The sequence below is a fragment of the Mytilus galloprovincialis genome, chromosome 13, assembly GCF_965363235.1.
Source record: "Mytilus galloprovincialis chromosome 13, xbMytGall1.hap1.1, whole genome shotgun sequence".
Taxonomy (NCBI): Eukaryota; Metazoa; Mollusca; class Bivalvia; order Mytilida; family Mytilidae; genus Mytilus; species Mytilus galloprovincialis.
The window spans coordinates 45,036,474-45,057,618 of NC_134850.1; the positions used below are offsets into that span (position 1 = coordinate 45,036,474).

The following is a 21,145-nucleotide window of genomic DNA, read 5'->3' on the forward strand; positions in this document are numbered from 1 at the left end:
TACTACGGTTACGCTTCCGGTTTTCACACTAAAAATGCCAATAGCTATCATAGTAGACATTGTTCGTTTAATTTGTACACGGACAGAAACCTAATTATTAGCAAAGTATCCCAAATTTTGTCATATGACATGCGACCACAAAACCTCCTATACAGTTCACCGATTAAAATAAATTTGTATCACATTATACCCAGAGCTAATCTAAAGGAATATGATAATAAAACATAGATAATTTTATAACAACAGCTCAGTTAAACGTTAAAAAACAGAAGATATATAAACAGGTGATATTTGATAATAAGAATACAGTAATGATTGTGCATGTTTGTAATGTTAAAATATGATGAATAAAGTTTCATACCTGCTAGAGAATGGGTATGCTCCGTCTTCAATGTTATACTCTATTTTTTTAACTACAGGAACCGAAGGTTTACTTCTGTCGAAATGCACCGCAGTAGAATCAACTTTACTATTGCCCATTATGTCATGTGCACGAATCCAAATTTGATACGAATCTCCATCACGAATGTCAGAAAGCGGGAATATTTTATTGTCACTTAAAGGTACAACGTCTTCCCAACCAGTTTTTGGAACTACAGACGTAGAAACATTAAGGATACAAACAGTCTCAAAACGAATGATGGATTTTTTATTTGGTATTGCAGCTTTACTTCTTTCACCTGTATTATCATCAAATCCTGGAAGTATTTTTTTGTAGTCATGCCGCCTTCCTTCACTTCCATCATCCAGACGTGGATCGTAGTCAAGTATTTTTTCAAGGAAATATCCCTTTTCATGAAGTTCATTCACGAAATGACCAGACCATGTAACATCAATTCTCGAAAACTGACTTGTTTGCCATGTAAAATTTGACAGTTCGGACGCAGTGGTAACATTAATCTCATGTGCAGAGCTAGTTGATATGGTAGACGTTTTATCATATATTGCTACTTGTCGTGCATATTTAGAGTTGTTCGCTTTGTCATTTACTTCTAGGATTGTAGAGTACACACCAGGTTCATTGGGTTCAAAAGTCGGAAACGAAATAGTGTTGCTCGCATTTGCAATAACTTCTTGAATAAACAAAGGTACTGGATTAAATGTCGTATTGATGAGAGGCTCCCTTAATCCTTTATGGTCGTAACTATACTCCATTTTCCAAACTTCAAATACATATCTCGATATTCCTGATAATTTGTCTTTCCATCCAGACGCTTGGGCATTCAGTGCATTCTAGAAATATAAAGTGATATACATGTAGTTGTGGTTAAACCAATAACAAATACCATTACTAAATGAAATATTAGTTGAGCAAACTTTATTTAACTATATATTATAGTTTGGTTTTTCTTTTGCTTTAACCTCACTATACAATGATAGGGGACTTTCGCTAATCTGTTACATTCTGTATGCTTCTGTCCCTAGTCAGGAGCCTGAAATTCAGTGGTTTTCGATGGTTGCCGTATGAATTGTTTTGGTTTAGGTTTTTTTTTTGGTTATAAATCCTATTTTGGACTTTTAACAGCTGACTTTATGGTTTGGGTTTTATCCATTATTGAATGATACTTACAGGGCTAGGCATATTTACATAATATTGTCTGCTTAAAATTTCTCTACCATCAAAGGTTAGAATATTGTGCGTGCATGTGCACACTTAAACCCTTGAAATCTTACTTTTTCCCTTTATTGAATTTGTTATGAATTTTCTTTTTTTTAACATGTTTTAACCAACAGCATGACTACTGTTGATGATTTGAAAATAAGAAACGTCTGATATATAATAGCTAGGTTCGAATTTAAACTGCAATTTGAACTTCCAACAATTTGATGATTTATGAAATAAAAACTTCCCATACAACAATATCAAAGTATTATTCTTAATATACTGAATGATTATATATAATGTATTATTATATGTATATATGTATATAGATATTGTAAAAACTATTTACATTTGAAATTTCCCGACTAAATAAATTGATCCTTTTTCAGAACGTATAAATTTTCATGGATAAATATAGTACAACTGTTAACCTTTGTAACATCCTGACGTATAATGAATGGAACTTCTCCCGAAGTGCAGCTAGAATCTTCAATACAGTGAACTGGGTCGTCATAATCAAAATGTAGTTCCATCGAGTTTTCGGTCTTAATAGCATTATATGATTGTTGATTATTGTGATAACCATTTCTTAAAAGTTGTCTGTATCCACCAGTACTTACAGAAAAATGTACCTTATACCTTAACATAAGAATAATGATATACAGGTTATTCAACAATAGTCTTTTCACGTATGAAGTGGTTTAAACAAAAATTGTACATTTCACATTATCATCACATTCAAAATATTTAAATCAAATATTACCAAGAGGCATTAGCTGTCAAATTCATGTCCAACGATTTGACGGAAATCTCATATACAATGCATGGACTCGATTATATATATCAGCATTTCGTTTGTATTTTAATCTAGATTCCATCTAATCAACCATTGAGATGACATCCGAAGACTGACGACGCTCGCATAACCCGATACAAACACATATATAAATATAAATAGACAGCAGCGAGCACATAAAATTGCAATTTGTTTAGGTCTATTTAAGGTCATATTATAGGCTTAAAAATATGTTAATCTTCGTTTTACCAGTATAAGAATGATATTTTGTGGATCGATTCAAACAACCAAATGTTTCACCTTTGTTTCACTTTCAATGTTGACATTATTTCCCTTTTTATAGCTGGACACGCCTAGTACATGCACAACTTGTCTCTAGCCAAGACGTTAAAATGAATGTCAAATGAATACGGATTCAATGATGTTTAATAGTTATAATTGTTTTGCAAGTCAAACATACAACAACAATTGTTTAAAGACAATTTGACAAATTTGGACCAAACTGACAGGTTATAGCATAATATCATTCAAAGTTCCGCTTTTATTACAAAACAAAAAGAATCGTATTTTAAATGGTTTTCTAAATCGTAGGTAATGCCCATTTAATGGTTTTACCAGTATTTTCATTTTCTGTATGATATTCGCCACAAATAATAAATTAAGAAATAGTTAACAGTCATGTAGTACATGTGGCCTGATACTATTATATCAAGCAAATATACAGAATACAATCATGTACTATTTTTTTTTTATTTTGATATGTAACGAGTCATACATAAAATAAAAATACTGGTATATCAACCGCATGTAAAACTCTTGAAAAAACATCTAGTTTCAAACTTAAAGTTTTTAAACATCATAAATTATCTTAAGTTAGTTCCATTAACCTTAAGAGAAGCTGACGATAACTGATTGCGCAATTTTGATCATATACATATGTAAGCATCCATAAAGACACAAACAACCGCCATGTGATTTTGATATGAGTAACACTAAATATACAAAGCCATATATAAATTATGTTTTATCTTTGTTAATTTTTGTTCCTTTTATTTCTTTTAGTTGCTCTAACTTGACCTAGTACAAGAATATCCACCACATAATAGTTAAACTGTCGAAAAACCTATATAATCCAGAGTCATTAGTCGGTAAAATGAAAATAGTCTATTCAAGAAATTAACGACTAATCAATGTGACACTAACAAATATTGTGTTGAGAACAAAGTGAGACTTATTTTATGAACGTTTGACGTTTTATGCCACTGTCATACACGTGAGAGGTTAAGCTAGCTATAAAACCAGGTTCAATTTATCATTTTCTATATAAGGATATGCCTATACCAAGTCAGGAATATGACAGTTGTTTTCAATTCCTCTGATGGGTTTGAGCTTTTGAGTTTTCCATTTGTTGAGGGACTTTCCGTTTTGAATTTTCCTTGGAGTTCGGTATTTTTGTTATTTCACTTTTTATAACTTCACTCAGGCACACATACTCAACAAAAGAACGGATAGTATAGTTGTTATAAAATTCATGTTTATTCAAGTAACGATTGAAAGGTTATTTACATGTTTTGTAATTATAATAAATTATAATACTTATTGTTTTATTTTTTGTGATAATGAATGCTCAGCAAGTAAATCATCGATCTTTCTAGAACAAACTTGAATTGCTCCGAGTGGATATTGGAATTCCTGTTTGTAGTAAAAATCAGAATCATACACATTTTTATACATAATTATTGTTCATTTACCTGTCACCGGAGTCGAACTGTATTATGTAATCGGTTTTCAAATCGCATGATAAATCTGTGTTTGGTGTTGTACTAGAAAGATTCGGGCATTCAAGGTTGCTACGTTTTGCCTCATAGTGATCTGCATAAAAAACAAAAAATACACCTTTGTCAATAATATCACATGATAAAATATTGTATACATATGTAATAAATATGCCAAGGCTCCGTGTTGAAGGCCGTACATTGGCCTATACTGGTTTACTTTTATAAATTGTTATTTGGATGGAGAGTTGTCTCATTGGCACTCATACCACATCTTCCTATATCTATAGACATATGAGGGTGAAAAGGGTAAAAATACATATTAAAATAGTTAGGGATTCAGATACAACTAGGGCTAAACGATTTCCATGGTGCTTGAGTACAACCTTAGTTTCAGTAGAATGTTATTTACTCATTTTATCTATCCATAATGATTGCTTTTGTGACCCTTGACCTGTTAACCTGGAAATCATAGGGCTCCTTTGCAGTCTTTGTGGTATAATTGAATTAAGTTTTGTTCAAGGTGGACACATAATTCAAAATACTTCATACATGTATGTAACCAAAACTGTACCCAAATTCTAGTCTATCAAAAGTTGCTGTTATATTGAAATAATAAATTATTTTTTTGTACGGTACGAAAAAAACCTTATACTGAAAAAGATATTAATCCCCCCTCCCTTTGTCACCTATTGCTCAAAGTTAAATGATCGTTCCGTAAGATAACATGTAGATCATTATATCTCACCTCCATTTTTCAGTTTCATGTGGATAACAGATGCAGTGGCAGAAACAATCCCAAACTTTACCGTACTGATGTAGTTTGGTCGACTTGGGTAACGGGAAAAGACATATGTATCGTCTATGGAGGCTTTCAAATAAAATTCCAGCCTGTTGAACTTCCCTTGGTTTGTCCATGTTATATCCGGCGTTGTCATGTGAGTGGCATCACTTTTGTAACTGTACTGATCTATATTTTTCGTTACTTGGTGATAGGTAAACGTGGCATTTATCTTCTCAATAGTTGGCAAGAAATCACTGCTTTGCACTATTCAAATAATAAGGATTGCACAACAAAATATAAATCAAACACCAGTTCATACTGTACGATCATAAATAGTATTCAAAAGTGAGTATGCTGGAAAAACACTATACACTAAATTAAATAAAAAATCTACAGGTTGCAATTTAAATTTTTAATTACAACTGTTTCACAAGCCACTCCTCTTTTCGGGAGATGTATAATATTCATAAATATGTTAATTTGTTAACGTACTGGTTCCCAGATGTGATCTCTTTGTTTCATCTCACAGAGACATAACTTAGGAATGTTACCAGTATAGAAAACATGGTAGCGTCTAAAACTTAATTCTGAGGAGGTCCAAATGTGGAGGAAGGGGTAGTATAGAATTTTAGTATAAGTTTAAACTCTTTAAAGTTCAGTGCATGTAAATGTTGAAAATATGCCGTATAGCTCTGTATTTTGACCTTTGAATAAAATAGTAGTGCATATCAACTTTCCGTTTTGGAATATAATTTTTCACGAAACTTCATAGTCAAAGTGGCACAGTTTTAGCCGCAAAGGGAGTTCCTATGGGAAATTGCATTGTCTATATTTACAGAATTGCAACCTATATAGGGTGAAAAAAAGAGAACAAAAGTCATTTAGAATTTCACCAAATCTGGTTTATCTCAAAGATTTAAATGAAATTAACTGAAATACAAAGTTTTATGAATATTTCATGAAGATTGTGAAAATCCTGGGCCTTAACTATGACGACTCAGCATTACAGTTTACAGTAGGATTGGATACTTTATATAATCTTGAATGTTAACTACTAAACTTTACACTTATAGTACTCTGAAGTGCTTTTAATTTGTTATGAGAATAGTTTCAAACAGGTTTGAGACATTTCATGTCAGAAAACATGTACATAGGGTAAGCTGACAATAATTAAAGTCTTGAATTCAAATTCTTTAACAAATTGAAACAGGGGTGGGGTATAAAATGTACTGTAAAAGAAAAGTTAGAGTATATGCAGTGATTTCTGTAAGGCTATAAATCTGATAAATAAGTATTGTTGTGAGAAAAAGTGTTTTTCAAGAGTTTTCTATTTGAATAAATGTTTGTAAAGAGAATGATATGACATAAATTGTGGCTGACGAATGTATTCTAGTAACATACTGCAGGTGTGCATCTGATTACTTATTTAATAGAAAAATTTGTCGGTATTTAAAAAAAAAGTAAATATTTTTTGTTTGAAAACATTCGATACTAATGTTAGGACATAGTATTAGAATAATTCGTTTTAGAGAATATATTCATATTTACAAGTTAAGCAGCCATTTCCACCAAATCCATCTGAGCAAACACATGTATTGCCATAACACTTCCCAGGATAACAAGGTCTAAGATGAGAACATGCTGACACTGTACAAAATAAAGAATTGCTTTTAAGCTTCAAACATACAAATTTATGTAACTGTACTTATGAACAATATTTGCATTATTCCAACATTTATAGGCAAGATATATTCATTAGATCTAGCACATTAACAACAAATGGTTATGGCAACACAATACGAGCAGACTACATTAGCATATGACAATGACGGGGTGACAGTGGATAAGTACGAGGAGAGAAAAAATGAGCGATAAGAACACGTTGACACCGCAAAAAATAAAATAAAAAATGCTTAAAACTGTTCTAATATTTTAGTGCAATATTCGTTTTATTCCCCGCATTTATATTATGTGGGTGTGATATTTGACAAAATATAGATATCCAACCCTTTGTGTTGTAGTTAGATTGATAGATCTATTGTTGTTGGCTTAACGCCCAGTACTACATTTTTGTTTGAACGACACTAACACAGTTTAGAGCTTAAAATACATATACACGTAGGGAGCTGATCTAATAAAGTTTGAAAATCATATTCTCCCTTTCAATCTATAAACTTCGACAATTTTCTACCTTTATGTTGATGCTGCTGCTGGGGAGGTTGGTCTATTATATATTAATAGATATTAAGATATTATTATTAAGTCAGTGCTTTGCATTTGATATGAGTTTCTTAAATTTTCCGTTAAAGATATTTGTCTATTCTTGTCAGTATAAAAACTAGAGGCTCTAAAGAGCCTGTGTCGCTCACCTTGGTCTATGTGAATATTAAACAAAGGACGCAGATGGATTCATGACAAAATTGTGTTTTGGTGATGGTGATGTGTTTGTAAATCTTACTTTACTGAACATTCTTGCTGCTTACAATTATCTCTATCTATAATGAACTTGGCCCAGTAGTTTCAGAGGAGAAGATTTTTGTAAAAGATAACTAAGATTTACGAAAAATGGTTCAAAATTGACTATAAAGGGCAATAACTCCTAAAGGGGTCAACTAACCATTTCAGTCATGCTGACTTATTTGTAAATCTTACTTTTCTGAACATTATTGCTGTTTACAGTTTATCTCTATCTATAATAATATTCAAGATAATAACCAAAAACAGCAAAATTTCCTTAAAAAAAAACCAATTCAGGGGCAGCAACCCAACAACAGGTCGTCCGATTCATCTGAAAATTTCAGGGCAGATAGATCTTGACCTGATAATCAATTTTACTACATGTCAGATTTGCTCTAAATGCTTTGGTTTTTGAGTTATAAGCCAAAAACTGAATTAACCCCTATGTTCTATTTTTAGCCGTGGCGGCCATCTTGGTTGGTTGACCGGGTCATGCCACACATTTTTTAAACTAGATACCCCAATGATGATCGTGGCCAAGTTTGGTTTAATTTGGCCCAGTGGTTTCAGAGGAGAAGATTTTTGTAATAGATTACTAAGATTTACAAAAAATGGTTAAAAATTGACTATAAAGGGCAATAACTCCTAAAGGGATCAACTGACCATTTCAGTCATGTTGACTTATTTGTAAATCTTACTTTGCTGAACATTATTGCTGTTTACAGTTTATCTCTATCTATAATAATATTCAAGATAAATAACCAAAAACAGCAAAATTTCCTTAAAATTACTAATTCAGGGGCAGCAACCCAAAAACAGGTTGTCCGATTCATCTGTAAATTTCAGGGCAGATAGATCTTGACCTGATAATCAATTTTACTACATGTCAGATTTGCTCTAAATGCTTTGGTTTTTGAGTTATAAGGCAAAAACTGAATTTTACCCCTATGTTCTATTTTTAGCTGTGGCGGCCATCTTGGTTGGTTGGCCGGGTCACGCCACACATTTTTTAAACTAGATACCCCAATTGTGATTGTGGCCAAGTTTGGTTTAATTTGGACCAGTAGTTTCAGAGGAGAAGATTTTTGTAAAAGATTACTAAGATTTACGAAAAATGGTTAAAAATTGACTATAAAGGGCAATAACTCCTAAAGGGGTCAACTGACCATTTTGGTCATGTTGACTTATTTGTAAATCTTACTTTGCTGAACATTATTGCTGTTTACAGTTTATCTCTATCTATAATAATATTCAAGATAATAACCAAAAACAGCAATATTTCCTTAAAATTACCAATTCAGGGGCAGCAACCCAACAACGGGTTGTCCGATTCATCTGAAAATTGCAGGGCAGATTGATCTTGACCTGATAAACAATTTTACCCCATGTCAGATTTGCTCTAAATGCTTTGATTTTTGAGTTATAAGCCAAAAACTGCATTTTACCCCTATGTTCTATTTTTAGCCATGGCGGCCATCTTGGTTAGTTGGCCGGGTCACGCCACACATTTTTTTAAACTAGATACCCCAATGATGATTGTGGCCAAGTTTGGTTTAATGTGGCCCAGTAGTTTCAGAGGAGAAGATTTTTGTAAAAGTTAACGACGACGGACGACGACGGACGACGGACGACGACGGACGACGGACGACGACGGACGACGACGGACGACGGACGACGACGGACGACGGACGCCGGACGCAAAGTGATGGGAAAAGCTCACTTGGCCCTTCGGGCCAGGTGAGCTAATAAGGAGATTTGGATGATTGCGAATGAGACAACTATCCACCAAAGATCAAATAAAGTGGATGTAAGCAATTATAGGCAACCGTACGGGTCTTCAAAAATGAGAAAAACCCATAGCGGTCTTAGCAGGTCCCTTTCCGACAGATAAATGCTTTTTTCCATAATCCGTATGACTCGAAACTCCAACATCTGGGATACTCACTATATAACGATGTTCCAAAGGAATTTTTTTAAAAGCATCCTTTTATATATATATATATATATATATATATTTTTTGGAACGTTTTTGAAAAATTTTAGCATCTTTTAACATTAAATTAAATTGCCCATTGCTTATGAAACAGGAGTAAGAAGCAGACATAACTCACAAAAGGAAACAATTGCCTTTGAAAAATACTAGAATTATACAAGATTCCACAAAATGAGTATACTAGATTATGTGTATGTCTTTAATTAAAATTGAGACCCTTTAGTATAATTAAGTTGTCCATCTGTAAATAGTTTTATGTTTTGTCTGGATACTTTGAAAAAAAGTTTAATGATACACACTAAATGGGTTTCACTCAGGTCCTAGGTCAATGAAAAATGCAGGTCCAACACTGGAGAAAAGGAAAGAGGGAAGTCACTGTTTTTCATTAAAATAAAATTGACGTTATTGTATACTTTATTTTTCGTGCAAATGATACTAATTAGTGATGCAAACGTAGCATTGGCGCTAATTAGTTGTTGCGCAAAAGGATGCATTTTGGGGCAAGCAGATTTCTCCCAATGGTTTTAATTATTCTGTCTATTTCAATTTTGTTCATATAACTTCTAATATATTTTTACATCCCTTGCTTCAAAATGTTTGTTTTCAGCTTATCTGTATGTCGTAGTTGGTAAATTCAAAGTTTTGTTTCAACGCAATAGTTCACAAGGTAAACAGTCCAGAAGAAGATATGTCACCCTTCACGAATACACTGTTCTGATTCGGTGTCGACCATTATTTTCTCCGCGTATTTAGCGATGAAGCAGCAAATACCCTTTTTCGAGTGTCTGTTTTGACCCGGCCGAGGACCTAACCAGCGACCTTCCGCACTCTTGTTAATCACGCTAACACGAAACCAACGAGTTTAAGAAACTGAGTTTCCAACTACCCTAGGCAATATCATTCTGTACTGGTTTTGGCAACATTGTTCAATTTAATATTTATAAAAATATTTTTGAGCGAGTCCGGGTGAAGGTCATTTTAGAAAAAATGCTTTTGACCAATCAATTTATATTAAAAAGAAATTATATGCTTCTGAATATGACGGAGAATGCACGAATTCGGTAGATGTTAGTGTACCGACACACTTGGTCTCGCATCATTTGGAGTTTATGCGATTCGAAATGTCAGTCCTTTTCCTCGGTTGTGACATAACCGAATGAGACATCTCCGAATGTACCAGAAGTAGCACGACTGGTGATACTAGTGGAACAGAATCTGCTTATCCTTCCAGAGCACATGAGCTAATTCTCAGTTTTTGATTGGCTCCGTGATGCTCAGTCTTTAGTATTCTTAGAAGTGTTTGTGTTCATTTTAATTTTTTTCGTCGTCTTTCATGATTTGCCAAGGCGTTGTCTGTTTCTTTCGACTTTTGAGATATAACATTGAGTTTTGAATGTCCTCCATTACATTTTTAGTTTAAATTTTCCAGTTTCACCTGGACCTGATATATTGATTTTTTCCAAAGACATTTGAGATAGAACTGAGAATAAACACGGAGAGTGTGTCAAAGAGACAACAACCAAACCAACGAGCAAAAAATAGCCCTAGGGCACCAACGGGTCTTCAACGCATCAAGAAAATCCCGCACCTGGAGTAGGGCTTTAATGTATACATACTAGTTCAGCGAAAGGACGCCACACTAATCTCCGAAACATATACATGAACATACATTATAAAAACACACATAACTAACAAACTAAGGCTAGAGACAGCTATAATCAAAAGATCATTTTATTCACAATAATACTTTTATTATAGTTTGCTTAAAAACTAGATTATAATTACTCCCGGCGCAAATTTCCCCATTGTATCCCGGCGAACACCTGCATTGATTCGGCTGAACACACTTTCCGCCATTCCTGCACATAGGTGAACATATAGCTGAAAAAGCAATATTTTATTTCAAAATTTCATCAATTTGGAAGAAAATGTTTAACGCTTAAAACTGAAGCATTTTCACAATTTACTTTATCTCACATGGTTTTAACCTTGTTAACATTCATAAATACACCGACGGCCTTGAATAATACCGAAACATTTCAAGTTTTTTTTTCAACGGCATCAGAACTTTAGCATATATTTTAAGTCACATTCTTTATGTTTCAAGTTCTACAGTATCAAAAATTAGACTAAATTTACACCGTCTCATATAACAATTGCAATTTCGTACATATTTAAATATTCATATTTGTACCTAAAATTTCCAGATTCTTATACAGATACATAAACATTTCTAGTACATTCTTACTATAGATGTAGAAAATACTTAAGGTTTGGGAGTTTTAAACATCAGATGTATCAGAAACTGCTTGGGGAATTTTGTGTCCAGGATGTCATTATGTTTAATAGAGTAAATGTCTACGAAGATACTGTAGAGGAAATTGATAAATTTCGGTTAATATCATCTTGGTTTTGTGATGAATGAAAACTGCGATATTTGAATATTTACATGTACGTCATGTATTTATTTCAATGCATCTCAATTTCAAACTGGACAAACATGATTACATAAGGAAACTTACAAAATTTCATGACTTGAAATTATTATTTTGAGGTTAAAAACTACGACTTTTACCATGAAATCCACAAGAAAACATTAAACTGGAGAAATGGCCAATTAATGTTACACTAATTGAAATATCAAATACATGACTGAATGATTAAGGAAATTGACAAAAATAATATGTTTTTATCATAAAATTTTCAAACACAGGAAACAGGATTTGTGAAATTTTAAGGCCAATGATGTACATGTAAATCACGAAAGACCAAAGGACAATGGTGTAGATCATCAAAGACCAAAGGACAATGGTGTAGATCATCAAAGACAAAGGGACAATGGTGTAGATCATAAAAGACAAAAGGACAATGATGTAGATCATAAAAGACAAAAGGCCAATGGTGTAGATCATCAGAGACAAAAGGACAATGGTTTCGATCATCAAAGACAAAAGGACAATGATGTAGATCATCAAAGACAAAAGGACAATGGTGTAGATCCCTAAAGACCAAAGGACAATGATGTAGATCACCAAAGACCAAAGGACAATGATGTAAATCACAAAAGACCTAAGGACAATGATGTAAATCACCAAAGACCTAAGGACAATGATGTAAATCCTAAGGACAATGATGTAAATCACCAAAAACAAAAGGACAATGGTGTAAATCCCTAAAGACCAAAGGACAATGATGTAAATCACCAAAGACAAAAGGACAATGATGTAAATCATCAAAGACAAAAGGACAATGGTGTAAATCACCAAAGACCAAAGGACAATGATGTAAATCACCAAAGACCTAAGGACAATGATGTAAATCACCAAAGACCTAAGGACAATGATGTAAATCACCAAAGACAAAAGGACAATGGTGTAAATCCCTAAAGACCAAAGGACAATGATGTAAATCACCAAAGACCTAAGGACAATGATGTAAATCACCAAAGACCTAAGGACAATGATGTAAATCACCAAATACAAAAGGACAATGGTGTAAATTGTCTTGGAAATGCTAACCCCCGATTGCACATCTGGACATGGGGGTTAACATAATGGTGAAGTTCAATCACCATTGGTCCAAGCAATTCCGAGAAAAAGTCTGGGCAAAAAAGTGTGGAATAATAAGAAAGATTATAAATAAAAAAAAGAATGGAACAATAACAATATGTCACCCGACCTCCGTCATGTAAATGACAAACGACCAAAGGACAATGGTGTAGATCATCAAAGACCAAAGGACAATGATATAATTCAACAAATCCCAATGGACAATGGGTAAATCACCAATTCTCATAGAACAATGGTGTAAATCACCAAAGACCAGAAATAATGCTGTTAATCACCAAAGACAAACAAAAAAAACAAGGAAACAAAAAACAAAAGAAACAAAAAATGATGGCGTTAACCACCACAGACAAAAAGACAATCGTGTGAATCATAAAAGACAAAATAACAATGGGGTAAATGTCAACAGACAAAAAAAATGATAGTGTTAACCACCAAAGAACAAAGGCCAATGATGTAAATTATGAAAGACCAAAGGAAAATGGTGTTAATCACCAAAGACCAAAGGAAAATGGGTAAATCACCAAAGACCTAAGGACAATGGTGTTTATCAACAAAGACCAAAGGACAGTGATGTAAATCATCAAAGACCAAATGACAATGGTGTAAATCACCAAAGAGCAAAGGACAATGGTGTAAATCACCAAAGAGCAAAGGACAATGGTGGAAATCACCAAAGAGCAAAGGACAATGGTGTAGCTTATCAAAGACCTAAGGACAATACACCTTATCGCTAATCCCGGCTGACCCGGCCGCTTGAACTTTTGACGTCAACAACAATCACTTTTCCATTGTGGCGTCAGATATTTTGTTTTATGATGTCAAAATTTTACGGGAACCTGTGTGATTTCCAGCAATGGCGGACAAATAGCGATAAGGTGTATGATATAAATCACAAAAGACCAAAGAACAATGATGTAAATCACCAAAGACCAAAATACAATGGTGAAATTTATCAAAGACCAAAGGACAATAATATAAATCACCAAAGAACAATGGGCAATGGGTAAATCATCAAATACCAAAAGGCAATGGTGTGAATCACCAAAGAGCAAAAGAAAATGGTGTTGATTATAAAAGACCAAAGAACAATGATGTAAATCACAAAAGACCAAAGGACAATGATGTAAATCACAAAAGACCAAAGGACAATGGTGTAGATCATCAAAGACCAAAAGACAAAGATATAAATCACCAAATCCCAATGGACAATGGGTAAATCACAAAATCTCATAGAACAATGGTGTAAATCACCAAAGACCAGAAATAATGCTGTTAATCACCAAAGACAAAAAAAAACAATGATTTAATAAACAAAAGAAACAAAAAATTATGGCGTTAACCACCAAAGACCAAAAGACAATCGTGTGAATCATAAAAGACAAAAGAACAATGGGGTAAATGTCAACAGACAAAAAAATGATAGTGTTAACCATCAAAGAACAAAGGCCAATGATGTAAATTATGAAAGACCAAAGGAAAATGGTGTTAATCACCAAAGACCAAAGGAAAATGGGGTAAATCACCAAAGACCTAAGGACAATGGTGTTCATCAACAAAGACCAAAGGACAATGGTGTAAATCATCAAAGACAAAAGGATAATGATGTAAATCACCAAAGACCAAAGGATAATGGTGTATATCACCAAAGAGCAAAGGACAATGGTGTAAATCATCAAAGACATGGTGAAAATCACCAACAACTAGAGGACAGTGGTGTAAATCACCAAAGAGCAAAAGGGCAATGGTGTAAATCATCAAAGACCAAAGGACAATGATGTAAATCACAAAAGACCTATGGACAATGGTGTAAATCACCAACAACTAAAGGACAATGGTGTAAATCACCAAAGAGCAAAGGACAATGGTGTAAATCACCAAAGAGCAAAGGACAATGGTGCAGATTATCAAAGACAAAAGGATAATGGTGTAGATCATCAGACACAAAAGGACAATGGTGTAGATCATCAGAGACAAAAGCACAATGGTGTAGATCATCAAAGATCAAAGGTTAATGGTGTAGATAATCAAAGCCTAAAGAACAATGGTGTAAGTAACCAAAGACCTTTTAGGACAATGATGGTAATCACAAATGAGCAAAGGACAATATTGTAATTCACAAAAGACCAAAGAACAATGTGTTAATCACAAAAGACCAAAGGACAATGTGCAAATCACCAAAGGCAATGATGTGAATCACTAAACACCAAACAACAATGGGGGTAAATAACCAAAGACCAGAGGAGAATGATGTAAATCACCAAAGACTAAAGGACAATGGTGAAAAGCACAAAAGACCAAATGACAATGGTGAAAATTACCAAAGACCAAAGGACAATGGTGTAGATTATCAAAGACCTAAGGACAATGACGTAAATTACAAAAGACCAAAGAACAATGGTGTAAAATACCAAAGACCAAAGGACAATGGTGTAAATCTTCAAAGACCAAATGACAATGGTGTAAAGTACCAAAGACCAAAGGACAATGGTTTATATCATCAAAGACAAAAGAACAATGGTGTAGATCATCAAAGACAAAACGACAATGGTGTAGATCAACAGAGACAAAAGGACAATGGTGTAAATCATCAGAGACAAAAGCATAATGGTGTAGATCATCAGAGACAAAAGCATAATGGTGTAGATCATCAAAGACCAAAGGACAATGGTGTAGATAATCAAAGACCAAAGGACAATGGGTTAGATCATCAAAGACAGAAGGACAATGGTGTAGATCATCAAAGACAATAGGACAATGGTGTAAATCACACACCAAAATGACAATGATGTAAATCACCAAAGACCAATGGACAATACACCTAATCGCTATTTATTCTATTCCGGATAAGTTCTAAAATTACACAACTTTTTCATCCAGTTGAAGCTATCTGGGACCCTGTTTAAACAATTCACCATGCATGATACTTTTTAATGAGACCTGTTTAAACTACCGTAAATACTTCAAACAAAATATTGTTTTCCCTTAATATTAGTTTCTTGATGATCACTTTCTAAAGTTTTTTCTCCCTCAGCTCACTACTGATGACCTCCATTTTTCGGCCGTGACCCAAACAGGAAGTTGTATAAATGACTGTTTTTCCCGGAATGGACTAAATAGCGATAAGGTGTATGTGTACATCCCTAAAGACAAAAAGACAATGATGTAAATTATCAAAGACCAAAGGACAATGATGTAAATCACCAAAGACAAAAGGACAATGGTGTAAATCCCTAAATCCAAATGGACAATGGGTAAATTACTCAATTCCAAAAGACAATAGTGTTAATCACAAAAGACAAAATAAAAATGATGTAAATAACAAAAGAAAAAAAAATGACGATGTTAACGATCAAGACCAAACCACAATGATGTAAATTATCAAAGACAAAAGGACAATGATTTAAATCACTAAAGACCAAACGACAAGGTGTATATCACCAAAGACCAAAAGGTAATGATGTAAATCACCAAAGACCAAAGGACAATGCTGTAAATCATCAAAGATCATAGAACAATGGGTAGATTATCAAAGACCAAAGGACAATGATGTAAATTACTAAAGACCAAAGGGCAATGGTGTAAATCGTCAAAGACCAAAGGACAATGGTGTAGATTATCAAAGACCAAAGCACAATGATCAAAATTATCAAAGACCAAAAGACAATGGTGTAAATCACCAAAGACCAACGGACAATGGGGTATATTATCAAAGACCAACGGACAATGATGTAAATCACCAAAGACCAAAGAACAATGATGTAAATCACCAAAGACCAAAGAACAATGATGTAAATCATCAAAGACCAAAGGACAATGGGGTGAATCACCAAAGACCAAAGGACAACGGTGTAAATCAACAAAGACCAAAGGAAAAGTGATCTAAATCACCAAAGACCAAAGGACAATGATGTAAATCACCTAAGACCAAAGAACAATGATGTAAATCATCAAAGACCAAAGGACAATGGGGTGAATCACCAAAGACCAAAGGACAATGGTGTAGATCATCAAAGACCGAAAAACAATGATGTAAATCACAAAACACCAAAGAACAATGATGTAAATCACCAAAGACCAAAGAACAATGATGTAAATCATCAAAGACCAAAGGACAATGGGGCGAATCACCAAAGACCAAAGGACAATGGTGTAGATCATCAAAGACCAATGGACAATGGGGTAAATCACCGAAGACTAAAGAACAATGTTGTAAATCACCAAATCCCAATGGACATTTGATAAATCACCCAATCTCAAGGAACAATGGTGTAAATCATCAAAGACAAAAGGACAATGGTGTTAATCACCAAAGACAAAAAACAATGATGTAAATCACGTAAGACCAAAGGACAATGTTGTTAATCACAAAAGACCAAAGGACAATGTGTAAATCAACAAAGACCAAAGGACAATTGTGTAAATCACAAAAGACCAAAGAACAATGGTGAAATCACAAAAGACCAATGAACAATGGTGTAAAATCACCAAATACCAAAAGGCAATGGTGTGAATCACTAAAGACCAACGAACAATTGGGGTAAATAACAAAAGACCAGAGGACAATGATGTAAATCACCAAAGACTGAAGGACAATGGTGTAAATCACCAAACACCAAACGAAAATGGTGCAAATTACCAGACCAGACGACAATGATGTAAATCCCCATATTAATAAAGGACAATGGTGTAAATCAGCAAAGACCAAAAGACAATGGCGTAAATTACCAACGACCAGAGGACAATGATGTAAATCACTAAAGGCAAAAGGACAATAGATTAAATCACCAAATACCAAATGACAATGGTGTAAAATACCAAAGACCAGAGGACATTGATGTAAATTATCAAAGCCTAAAGAACAATGGTGTAAGTAACCAAAGACCTTTTAGGACAATGATGGTAATTACAAATGAGCAAAGTACAATATTGTAATTCACAAAAGACCAAAGAACAATGTGTTAATCACAAAAAACCAAAGGACAATGTGCAAATCACCAAAGGCAATGATGTAAATCACTAAACACCAAAGAACAATGGGGGTAAATAACCAAAGACCAGAGGAGAATGATGTAAATCACCAAAGACTGAAGGACAATGGTGTAAATCACCAAACACCAAACGAAAATGGTGCAAATTACCAGACCAGACGACAATGATGTAAATCCCCATATTAATAAAGGACAATGGTGTAAATCACCAAATACCAAATGACAATGGTGTAAAATACCAAAGACCAGAGGACATTGATGTAAATTATCAAAGCCTAAAGAACAATGGTGTAAGTAACCAAAGACCTTTTAGGACAATGATGGTAATTACAAATGAGCAAAGTACAATATTGTAATTCACAAAAGACCAAAGAACAATGTGTTAATCACAAAAAACCAAAGGACAATGTGCAAATCACCAAAGGCAATGATGTGAATCACTAAACACCAAAGAACAATGGGGGTAAATAACCAAAGACCAGAGGAGAATGATGTAAATCACCAAAGACTAAAGGACAATGGTGTAAAGCACAAAAGACCAAATGACAATGGTGAAAATTACCAAAGACCAAAGGACAATGGTGTTGATTATCAAAGACCTAAGGACAATGACGTAAATTACAAAAGACCAAAGAACAATGGTGTAAATCACCAAAGACTAAAGGACAATGGTGTAAAGCACAAAAGACCAAAGACAATGATGTAAATCACCAAAGACCAAAGGACAATGATATAAATCACCAAAGACCAAAGGACAATGATGTAAATCACCAAAGAGCAAAGGACAGTGATGTAAATCATCAAAGAGCAAAGGATAATGGTGTAAATCACCAAAGACCAAAGGACAATGGTGTAAATCACCAAAGACCAAAGGACAATGATGTAAATCAACAAATACCAACAGACAATGGTGTAAATAACCGAAGACAAAAGGACAATGATGTAAATCACCAAAGACCAAAGGACAATGATGTAAATCACCAAAGACCAAAGGACAATGATGTAAATCACCAAAGACCAAAGGACAATGGTGTAAATCACCAAAGACCAAAGGACAATGATGTAAATCACCAAAAACAAAAGGACAATGATGTAAATCACCAAAGACCAAAGGACAATGATGTAAATCACAAAAGACCAAAGGACAATAATGTAAATCACCAAAGACCAAAGGACAATGATTGTTAATCACCGAAGACAAAAGGACAATGATGTAAATCACCAAAGACCAAAGGACAATGGTTTAAATCACCAAAGACCAAAGGACAATGATGTAAATTATCAAAGACCAAAGGACAATGATGTAAATCACCAAAGACAAAATGACAAAGGTGTAAATCACAAAAAACAAAGGACAATGGTGTAAAGCACCGAAGACAAAGGACAATGGTGTAAAGCACAAAAGACCAAAGACAATGATGTAAATCACCAAAGACCAAAGGACAATGATATAAATCACCAAAGACCAAAGGACAATGATGTAAATCACCAAAGAGCAAAGGACAGTGATGTAAATCATCAAAGAGCAAAGGATAATGGTGTAAATCACCAAAGACCAAAGGACAATGGTGCAAATCACCAAAGACCAAAGGACAATGATGTAAATCAACAAATACCAACAGACAATGGTGTAAATAACCGAAGACAAAAGGACAATGATGTAAATCACCAAAGACCAAAGGACAATGATGTAAATCACCAAAGACCAAAGGACAATGATGTAAATCACCAAAGACCAAAGGACAATGGTGTAAATCACCAAAGACCAAAGGACAATGATGTAAATCACCAAAAACAAAAGGACAATGATGTAAATCACCAAAGACCAAAGGACAATGATGTAAATCACAAAAGACCAAAGGACAATGATGTAAATCACCAAAGACCAAAGGACAATGATGTTAATCACCGAAGACAAAAGGACAATGATGTAAATCACCAAAGACCAAAGAACAATGGTTTAAATCACCAAAGACCAAAGGACAATGATGTAAATTATCAAAGACCAAAGGACAATGATGTAAATCACCAAAGACCAAAGGACAATGATGTAAATCACCAAAGACCAAAGGACAATGATGTAAATCACCAAAGACAAAATGACAAAGGTGTAAATCACAAAAAACAAAGGACAATGGTGTAAAGCACCGAAGACAAAGGACAATGGTGTAAATCACCAAAGACCAAAGGACAATGATGTAAATCACCAAAGACCAAAGGACAATGGTGTAAATCACCAAAGACTAAAGGACAATGGTGTAAATCACCGAAGACAAAAGGACAATGGTGTAAATCACCGAAGACAAAAGGACAATGGTGTAAATCACCAAAAACCAAAGGACAATGATGTTAATCACCAAAGACAAAAGGACAATGGTGTAAATCATCAAAGACCAAAAAGACAATGGTGTAAATCACCAAAGACCGAAGGACAATGATGTAAATCACCGAAGACCAAAGGACAATGGTGTAAATCACCGCCGACCAAAGGACAAGGATGTAAATCACCAAAGACAAAAGGACAATGGTGTAAATCATCAAATACCAAAAGACAATGGTGTAAATCACCAAAGACCAAAGGACAATGGTGTAAATCACCGAAGACAAAAGGACAATGATGTTTATCACCAAAGACCAAAGGACAATGATGTTTATCACCAAAGACCAAAGGACAATGATGTAAATCACCGCAGCCTACATTGTATAGACAATGATGTGAATCACCAAAGACCAAAGGGCAATGGTGTAAACCATACAAATAATACCAAAGGACAATGGTCTAAATCATCAAAGACCAAAGGACAATAGTGTAAATCACCAAAAACCAAAGGACAATGTGTAAATCACCAAAAACCAAAAGACAATGATGTAAATCACCAAAGACCAAAGGACAATGATGTAAATCACCAAAGACCAAAGGACAATGGTGTAAATCACCAAAGACCAAAGGACAATGATGTAAATCACAAAAGACAAAATGACAATGATGTAAATCACCAAAGACCAAAGGACAATGGTGTAAATCATCAAAGAACAATGGTGTAAATCACCAAAGACAAAAGGACAATGATGTAAATCACCGCAGCCTACATTGTATAGACAATGATGTGAATCACCAAAGACCAAAGGGCAATGGTGTAAACCATACAAATAATACCAAAGGACAATGGTCTAAATCAT

The 21,145-nt window shown here is 34.2% G+C and overlaps 1 protein-coding gene across 1 annotated transcript in view; it reads right to left on the reverse strand.

Moving 5' to 3' along the window:
* The window catches only part of LOC143057950 (uncharacterized), a 55,916-nt gene that overhangs the window by 20,000 nt on the left and 14,771 nt on the right, over positions 1 to 21,145 (reverse strand). Inside the window, exons 4-9 of the mRNA XM_076231421.1 lie at positions 11,194 to 11,289; positions 6,507 to 6,605; positions 4,923 to 5,222; positions 4,151 to 4,271; positions 2,035 to 2,242; positions 362 to 1,233 (exon numbers count right to left, since the gene is read on the reverse strand). Coding sequence (XP_076087536.1) covers positions 362 to 1,233; positions 2,035 to 2,242; positions 4,151 to 4,271; positions 4,923 to 5,222; positions 6,507 to 6,605; positions 11,194 to 11,289 — 1,696 coding nt within the window. The remainder of the gene's footprint in view (positions 1 to 361; positions 1,234 to 2,034; positions 2,243 to 4,150; positions 4,272 to 4,922; positions 5,223 to 6,506; positions 6,606 to 11,193; positions 11,290 to 21,145) is intronic.